The sequence below is a fragment of the Ipomoea nil genome, unplaced genomic scaffold (assembly GCF_001879475.1).
Source record: "Ipomoea nil cultivar Tokyo-kokei standard unplaced genomic scaffold, Asagao_1.1 scaffold1834, whole genome shotgun sequence".
Taxonomy (NCBI): Eukaryota; Viridiplantae; Streptophyta; class Magnoliopsida; order Solanales; family Convolvulaceae; genus Ipomoea; species Ipomoea nil.
Window position 1 is genome coordinate 1,513,561 of NW_017618262.1, and position 9,543 is coordinate 1,523,103.

A 9,543-nucleotide genomic window follows, 5' to 3' on the forward strand; every position below is an offset into this window, starting at 1 on the left:
TTTTTCTTAATACTACTGACTATGTAGTATTTGTGCATACATATTTTAATGTCTCAATCTATTGAAGTATAAAGAGTCAATGTTTCCACTGAAGTTCGAATTTGTGACGTCCTATTTATAAGTTGTACTTTCTTTCTATGTATCTTTTAGAAAGCATAAGATATAATTTTACAAAACACACTACATTATTGTGATGATTCGTTTTTCTTAATTATAAAAATAGACACCATTTCTTTTCCACATTGTCGAATTTTATTAGGGTTGTATTATATGTGTTTTCATCGAGTATCATGTTTTTCTCTCTCGTTTTGTATTTTTCATCTGATCAATGCAGATTACGTGACAAAAATAAAAGTATATTTAGTACGGAGTAATTTTTTTTTTTAAAAATTAAATTATTATTTTTGGAATTTTGAAGGACCAAAAAGGTGTAAATTCTAAGATTCTTGTGCAGTTCCAAGGCATGAACTCCTGAAGTTGTAGAAAAAGACCGCAAAAGCCGACAAAACAATTTCCATAGTGGCAAAACCGCAATTCTTCCCAAACTCTCAGCCCATTTTCTCTGCGAGTCTCTTCTTTGATTAATATTGGCGCATTATAGCACGGGCACACTCCACAAACGCTTTCATCTTCTCCTCCTCAACAAAGCAAAAAGTGAATCCTATCTCCGTTAAGTTCTCAGCAAAAAACCATCACACTTGAGATATACCCTGAGATTCTTTGCTCCCATTCTAAAGCTCTCGTCTTTTTCTCCAATTCTTTGAATCTTGATACAGATACACTGGTATATACCCACTTTTCTTTGCTTCTTGAAATGGAGAAAATTGTGCTTATTGTTAGCTGTGAGCTCAAGGCTTGTGGCATAGTGTAGGTTTCCCGGAAAGGGTCGTCGGAGTTTCAAAAAAGAAGCTCTAAAGCTCTTCCTTTCTCTCTCTCTCTCTCTCTCCTTTGGGAGCTTACTTCCTCTCTTCTTTCCCTCTCTAGAATGGGTTTCAAGCGCATGATTGTAGGGAATTTGGATCCGGAGAGGAAAAGGAGCGGTGGGTTGAGAACCAAACAGGCGGGGCGCGGGTCTTGTAGAGGAAGTTAGGCCATTTGAACTGCACTTGCCGGAAACCAGGAGAGCAATGATTCTTCGCCGGCGCTGACAACTATTCAGTTTTTCTTTTCTATTTATCTCCGCAATAAAAAAAGAGAAAGTTTTGTTCTTCAAATAAATTCATAGACTGTAATTCGCTATGGGGTACTTGCTGAAGGAAGCTTTGAAGACTCTGTGTGGAGTCAATCGATGGTCTTATGCTATTTTCTGGAAGATCGGCTGCCATAACCCCAAGTCAGTTTTCTTCATTTCTCATTTCTTTCTTTCTTTCTTGTTATTTTTTTGTTTAATCTTCTGTCTTGCTGTTTATACTGAAACTGTATTCTCTGTCTTGATTTGGGGTTTATTCCTTTTTTGTGTGTGTGTGATTTTCTCACAAAATGGAGAATTATGTGAGAAGCTTGCACTTATTTGCTTTGCTTGAAACGTTCTTTTCCCCTTTTAGGCTTTTCTGCTTTATCTCCTTTTGCTTTCGTGTTTTAATGACTGTGTCCTGATTACTGTTGTGAAAATGGAAGGCAATTGAAAGAGAAAAAACAAAAAAAAAAAAGGAAAAAGTAAAGGCTGCTAATCTTTTTCTGCTGTTCAGCTCTGCAAAACCCAAAAATAAGTTTCACTGATTATATTGTGTTCAGTAGCTATCTACTCTTGTCTCCCTGTTTGACCAGAATAAAACCAGTCTTAATTTGTACTAATTTTTTTTTTTAAAAGATTAATTGATCAATGAATTGAGAGCTGTGGATGATTTTCTTGATTAAGATATCATTTGTCTTGTTATAGATTTTAGGGATATTGTTTTTTATTTCCTTTAGCAGTAATCAGATAGCTTTCATTTTCTACTTTTGGAATTTTGTGGTTTGTCCAGTCTGTTCATCTTAGAGAATCATAGTGGGAGGTAGATTTGTTTTAATCTCATGAACCCCTTTATTGTGATTTCCTTTACATGAACATACTTATTACTGAGTCTGCCATTCTTGTTTCATTCTATAAGCTCTTATTCTCTTTTCAGACAAAGTGCTTATATCTTGTTCTTAGTTTTAACTACAGCAATTCATTGATATACGACTTTGGTTAATTGCATTTGGTATTGATTGTTATTCCTGTTTTAGCAGTATCCCTATCGAGTAACTTTTCATGCTTCAATGGATAAGTATGTTAATTTTTTCTGTTTTTGATTTGTAGGCTTTTGATTTGGGAAGAATGTTATTATGAACCTGTACTCTACTCCGGTATCCACGGGATTCCTGGGTCTCAGAACCCAGAACTGGCTTTTCAAAATTGGAGCGCTTGTAATTCTCAGCTTTTGCATACAGGGGAGAGGGTGCAGTTGCTTGTGAACAAGATGATGATAGAAAATCAGTTCAACGTTGTAGGAGAAGGGTAAGAACTAAGAAAGAGTGTATCTTTATATCACGTCTAGACTAAAGACATTATTTTGCTGTCTTAAAACGCTAACCAGAAAGAGTTGCCTTGAAAATGTCTTCGTTTTTGGTCCTCAGACTAGTTGGACGAGCTGCTGTTACTGGTAACCATCAATGGATTTTGTCAGAGGGGTATTGTCGAGAAACGCACCCAATAGAGGTGTGTACTTGCTGGATTAGTAATTATAATTAGTGTCACTTTAAGTGTTGGAGTTTTATTCGGGTGTCGGTGCTTTTCATCGGCTAACAATTTATCTGGGTTGTCTGTGTCTCTTAGGTTCTGAAAGAGCTGTCTCAACAATTTTCGGCTGGCATGCAGGTATACTATTTCCGACCTCATTTTGTTGTATGTATTCTTCTCTGTAGCATCGTTAAAGTTCTCGTCTTTATTGTATGCAGACAGTTGCAGTTATTCCTGTTCTTCCTCACGGTGTTGTTCAACTTGGGTCGTACAAATTGGTAAGTTCTTTCTTGGGTATTTCTTGAATGAGTATTAAGCTGAAGTGTTGCTTAAATTTTGACATTCGAATCTTGATTCTGATGTAATATTTGGTGGTTCAGATAACGGAGAATGTGGGTGTTGTGAATGATGTGAAAACGTTGATTTGTCAACTAGGATGTGTTCCCGGTGTCTTGCTATCAGATGAAAACGCAATGAAAGAGCCCGTTCAAAACACAACATTTCAAAGTTCCTCGATTTCCCAAAGCGTTGTTGAGTACCATGATAATCACCGCCAAGGAAATGTTGTCGTTCCACTAATGAAATCGAACATTTCTCCGAGAAATCGTCTCAGAAAAGAAGAGATAAAAGCTGAAGTGATTCCTTCAAATCCTAATATGTGGCGAAATCAACAGTCCTCGACTTACATTCCTTGGCCTCCTTCAAATCAACAGTCCTCGATTATGTCTGCTGCTTGTCATACAAAAACTAACTCTTTGCCCAACGGCTATAAAATATCACAGCCAAAGCCAAGAACAGATGCCGGGCTGATTCCCAATTGTCTTGAAATTTCTGGGCTTCAATCTGTTGGAGCAGAAACACATCTGGAATCAATTCCCGATATAGATTCATTTTTGGATGCAAACCGATCTCCAAGGAAGAATCTTTCTTTCCCACATTCTGGTGCAAGTGGGCTTCAAAGTTCTGAGTTTTTCGAGGCATCTTCATCTGGTAATGTGAACCATTTGCCTACAAATTATTCTGCAGATAATATGGGAACGGTAGAAAATGATTTGTTCCAAGCACTCGGGATTGTGCTGACGCAAAATAACGAGAATCAGAGTTTAAGCGAGCACGTTCCTGATTTTAGTTACGATGCAAAACATGAATACGGGTTGCAGAGTTCAATGCTGGACAGTAATTGTGAAGATCCATGTGTCCAATCGGGGGATGACTTGTTCGATATTCTGGGCGCTGATTTCAAGAATAAACTACTAAATGGAAGCTGGAACAATTTCGCAAACGCAAAGGATATGACGGGTCATAATCCGTCTACATCTCTGATAAGTCAGGACGCCTCTTCTACTGTCAATCAAGGGAAGTCCGACTCGGGTACATTAGCAGTGACTTCTTTCGACCATCTTTTAGACTTTGCAGCGTCGACCCCTTCTGCCAAGCAGAGCGTGGACGATAATGTCTCGTGCCGTACCACATTGACAAATATGAGCAGCTCATCGGGCCCTAATGCATCATGCTCCTATGGCCGGGTTGGGGCGTCTACTCAAATGCCGGGAGAGTTATTTGGTTGTCCTAAGTCTCGGGCAAACACGAGGGTCTTGACGTCTTGTTCGTTTGATTCCACCAAGGAAACTCCGGCAACCTATCCTCAAACTAGTTCGATGTATGGGTCACAAGTAAGTTCATGGATCGAACAGGGGGGGCATGACATGAAGAAGACTACTAGTGTTTCGACTGCAAGTTCCAAAAAGCCCGATGAAACAAGCAAACCAAGTCGTAAGAGGCTTAAACCAGGGGAGAACCCTAGGCCTAGGCCAAAAGATCGCCAAATGATTCAAGATCGTGTGAAAGAATTGCGGGAAATTGTGCCTAATGGGGCCAAGGTGAGATGCATCCTGTTCAATTCTTTCCCTATCTGTTCCCGTTTTCTACAATATTTCTCGTACTCACATTTTTTTTTCCTCTCATTGCTTATGTGGTTAACAGTGTAGCATCGATGCTCTCTTGGAACGCACTATCAAGCACATGCTTTTCTTGCAGAGCGTAACAAAACACGCAGACAAACTAAAACAGACCGGAGAGTCAAAGGTGCCATAATAATCCTTTGCCTTTTAGAAAATCTGATGCTTCAAGTTCTCTGTGTTGAGCATATAACCATTAATGTGCAATCTAACTATCAGCTTAGCCTTTTAGTTGAGATGGAGCACATGTTTCAATTCTCTGTAAAAGTATATTCTAGATTGTTTTTTTTTAATCACGTCTTATTTTGTGGAGCTGTAGATTATTGGCAAGGAAGGAGGGTTACGTCTTAAGGATAATTTTGAAGGGGGAGCAACATGGGCATACGAAGTTGGATCGGAGTCTATGGTTTGCCCTATCATCGTCGAGGATCTAAATCAGCCTCGTCAGATGCTTGTGGAGGTTTGTGTGCATTGTTCTTCCTTAGATTAGATGACATAAATCTGAACACGATAAGATGCTTAGTTTGTGTCTTTTGGTCTGCCACAGATGCTTTGTGAACAACGTGGCTTCTTCCTGGAAATTGCTGACATTATTCGAGGATTAGGACTGACTATATTGAAGGGGGTCATGGAAACGAAGAATGAGAAAATATGGGCACGATTTACTGTTGAGGTATGTACCTCCTTTACCTGAATTTGCTGCCCTAATTGCCTTTTGGTGTGCCCCAAAACGTTTCCACTTCCACCCCACGGACACTTTTCTTTAAAGTCGGTTTTTCCTTGTAGCAATATAATGCTTCCTTCAACCAGCTTGATTGGCGTGAGTGGTCGTGCACTCTTGTCCCTTAATAGAGGTCGGGAGTTCGAACCTCATTTCGTATGGAAAAACCAATATGGCCAGTACTTTGCCCCTTAATTGGGCCAGCCCAGTGCGAACGAGGATTAGTCTGAGTATGGTACGGGCTTAAAGGTGCCTCCCCTTAATTGGGCCGGCCCAGTGCGAACGAGTATTAGTCTGAGTATGGTACGGGCTTAAAGGTGCCTCCTACAGTTGGGGCCTGAGTATGGTACGGGCTTAAAGGAGCCTACTACACTTAGGGTCTGCTCAGGACACCTCGTGGTCTGACCAAAAAATATAATGCTTCCTTCCACACCTTCTAACGAGAGATGTTTACATTATATGCTACAGGCTAACAGAGACATAACAAGGATGGAGATATTTATATCCCTCGTTCATCTCTTGGAGCAAACAACAAAAAATGGAGTGGAAACAACGCCCAATGGTACTGATAATGAAGCAATGAAGGGTCACCAGTTCCACCAAGCAGCCAGTAGTTTGCACTGATCCACCATGGCACGATCGAACGGCCTGTGTCTGGATATACGTTAAGAGCGAGCGACCATCGTGCTTGCCATGACTAACTTCACTCCAGGTAGATCCTTTTGGTGGTCCGGTCCAAATGTTAACTCTGATCTTGTGCTCGTCCTGTAGTCCTGTATCTAAATCTGAAGTCTGTCTGGGCTAGGAAGATTTGATTATTCGATGACTTGAGTGAGAGTATTGTATTTCCAGAATGTATGTATTACTGAGCCCGACTCTTAGCGCAACGAGGCTCTAGAACATATATATGTATCCCTAGCTAGCTAGGATGAGTGTTGATTGCATAAATTACGTAGTTTATTTGATTCATCTCCTTGAAGCAGTAGTTTGTTTGTGTAGGTGAAACTATTTTCTTTTAAATGGAGTGTTGATTCAGATCTGATGATAGGGCTTCTGTACAGAGAGATGGGAGATGATAGGAAGGGATTTGTTCACCAAATTAGCACTATTTTTATTATATTTAGCATGAATATTCATGTTTGTGGTGTGGTACGTGTATATGCATGCATGCATTTACAATTGGTCCATAATCAGGTACGAATTGACCTTAACGTGTGAACTTGTGAACTGCTGAAGTATTGCATCGCATCGGATACAATTGCACCGCAAAGGCCCTCCAGGCATACATGGGAGCCGTTGCGGTGCAATCACGTAGTAGTTGCAGTGCAACCCTTCAGTAGTTCGCAGGTTAAGGTTCACTACTGGAAATTCTGAAATTTCCGACCACCTGAAAGTGATCTTAAATCAAGTTGAAAGTCTTGTTCCGACCACTTTTGGTATTCGGAAAAACATTTGTTGCTATTTCCGACCACTTTTTGAACTTTTTGGTATCAACTTAATTTAAGATCATTTTCAGGTTGTCGGAAATTTCAGAATTTCCAGTAGTGGTTAGTTCTCACTTGATTATGATTCTTTACAATTACTCACTACTTTACTAATGTAAATATTAGTGCAATACATAAAATCGACATACTCAAATTCAGGACAATAGTTTAGAGTTTTTTGCACTTTTAGTCCCACGACTATAGTGGCACTATTAGGATTAATCCACAACTTTCAAACCTTGCATTCTCGGCCACGACTATTTTTTTGTTGCAAAATGTTCCTTCCGGCCCATTTTCTGTCAATTTCTCACCTAAGTGCATAAAACCCTAACAAAAAAAAAAAACAATTGCGAGACAATGCCAAGAGTAATTTCACCACAAGCGAGCTTACACCAGAGATTTTTTCGCACTTTTGGTCAACAGAATAACAGGTCAAAAGCGGTCAGCAATGTAAATGTCTATTTTATTCCTGCTTGAAAGGGTCAATTTTTTTTTTCTGGTGAGAAATTGACGAAAAATGGACTGGAAGGACCACTTTTGCAAAAAAAATAAAAATAAAACAAAAAATTATTGTGGATCGAGATTACAAGGTTTGAAAGTTGTGGTTCAATCCTGATAGTGTCATTATAGTTGTGAGACCAAAAGTGCGAAAAACTCCAATAGTTTATCTTAAAAGACTAGTCTATAGATGTGAGGATCTTACAAGTACGGAGTATCACTCTAGAAGTGTACAATTTATTACTCTGATCAGTACTTTATTAGTGTAGGATCGTATCATGACCTATTCCTTGATAAAGTTATATGTTTGTGATAGCTTATATAAACTTTTCTCAACGGGTAACTTTCACTACATACCCTTTTTTATGGGCATAAGGATATATGAATTTTTTTTTTATTTTCTTTTTTATCACATAGTCTCTCAACGAGTGCATTATATTCTAATAGACTAGTCGATAAGAGGGAGAACTTTCAAGCTTAAGTATCACACCACAATTTTTGGGTGAACTTCAAAACTTTTTATGTAACTCTATAATTTCTTACAAAGACAATATGAGATCATATTTAAGTAGTACTTGATTATTATTAATAGTACTGACCCAAGACTTGACTACCTGTATGTATCGTGTACCTGCTCGGTATTCGGACGGGCCGTGGAGAGGAATTGTTTTCGAGCATTTGTTGACCTTGGGGCAACCCGACCAGACCTATCACAAAGAGCCGAGCAGAAGCTGCTTAGTTAGCCGCAGTAGTTCCCCGGCCTTTGGGGTTTTCCCGGTCATCTTAGGTCAGGGCGAGACAGCCGACCTCCTCCACTTAGAAATTCGACGGCGGCAAAAGCGAGGACATCAGGAACCTTTGTAAACGTGGAGGAATCAGCAAGGCTTCCGACCTGTCTCTGTGCATGAGTAGCACGCGTCACACATGTCGAGCTTTCGGCATGTGTTCTCCCGGCTCTCTTATAAATATCGCATTAAATGCTAGAGTAGAGGACTTTTTTGCACTCACTTTACATTGTTATTATATGCTCGGGACCCTCTCACTCACTGTCACATCATCCCGAACTCAATTCCTTGAATTATTAGATTGATAGACCAATACGGAATTGATCATGCAACTGTATTATCCCAATTAATATACGTATACCCAATAGTATTTACACTATCAAGTACACTCACGACAGATAATTCACATCATGTTGTTTGATTGATTGTTTTCTTTCTTTTTTACTTGTAGATTCATTTTTGTATAACGAGGGAAATTAATTAAACATGTCCCATTCCATGAATGTATATACGGAATAAATTTTACTCTTATATAATCGTCTGTAAGTCACAAAAGAGGTAAATCGTGTCATAAAAGACAATGTAACTGGATAGATTTTTTCGTGATGAATATAGAAAGGGAAGGATACACAAAAATGAGCAACTATTGTTACTCCAACTGCTTGGACTTGGATTCTTTGTATTAAGCTGAAACATGTGTTTTCCTTGAATTGGAGTGGGTTTGTTTAAGGAGGAAATTTTGGATTGGGGAAAAAGTGCTTTGATTTGATGTGTGCTTTGGTCCCCCTACCTGATAACGACAGACAGGGACATGCAGAAATTTATATTTGGGGGATGGGAGGGGATTTTTAATTGTTGTTGGGAATATCACTATTTTGATATATATAATCACCCATATATATAATGATGAGATAAATGTGTATAAATTACTAAATTGAGTACTATATATAATGCAACATATATATGGATATTAAATATCTAATAATATAATGTTACTATATTACTCCACATGTCATGGACCAATTGACATGTAGTGATACATACATCCTATAATGTTGGGCAAATTATTGTGCGTGGAACATGGTTCACACAACAGTATGAATTACGGTTGTTGTTTTAATGTTAAAAAAAATGCATTGCTTTGCACGCATGTTAGAATAATGAACATTTTGGAGTAAGATAATGTACTTTGTGTTAGAATAATGTACTTTAAATGTGTTAGAATAATGAATTTTTTGGAGTAAGATAATGCATTTTATGAGTTAGAATAATGTATTTTATGTGTTAGAATAACGTATTTTATGAGTTAGAATAGTGTATAACGTATTTTATGTGTTAAAATAATGAAACTTCTGAAGTAAGATAATGTATTTTATGAGTTAGAATAATGTACTTA

The 9,543-nt window shown here is 38.4% G+C and overlaps 1 protein-coding gene across 1 annotated transcript; it reads left to right on the plus strand.

Moving 5' to 3' along the window:
* The first annotated feature begins 605 nt into the window (after nucleotides 1-605).
* On the plus strand, nucleotides 606-6,496 carry LOC109193013 (transcription factor LHW). Its single transcript, XM_019343773.1, has 10 exons — nucleotides 606-1,333; nucleotides 2,282-2,479; nucleotides 2,599-2,680; nucleotides 2,798-2,839; nucleotides 2,920-2,979; nucleotides 3,082-4,581; nucleotides 4,685-4,786; nucleotides 4,979-5,119; nucleotides 5,207-5,332; nucleotides 5,849-6,496. The coding sequence occupies exons 1-10, from the start codon at nucleotides 1,239-1,241 to the stop codon at nucleotides 6,002-6,004; spliced, it is 2,502 nt and encodes an 833-aa protein (XP_019199318.1). The 5' UTR covers nucleotides 606-1,238; the 3' UTR covers nucleotides 6,005-6,496.
* The last annotated feature ends 3,047 nt before the right edge of the window (nucleotides 6,497-9,543 follow it).

Excerpts from the sequence above, each read along its gene's own strand:
- LOC109193013 (XM_019343773.1), top strand. The coding sequence starts at position 1,239 with ATGGGGTACTTGCTGAAGGAAGCTTTGAAGACTCTGTGTGGAGTCAAT. Across the intron at positions 4,787-4,978 it reads AACAGACCGGAGAGTCAAAG|ATTATTGGCAAGGAAGGAGG; the intron begins GTGCCATAATAA and ends GTGGAGCTGTAG. Across the intron at positions 5,120-5,206 it reads CTCGTCAGATGCTTGTGGAG|ATGCTTTGTGAACAACGTGG; the intron begins GTTTGTGTGCAT and ends GGTCTGCCACAG.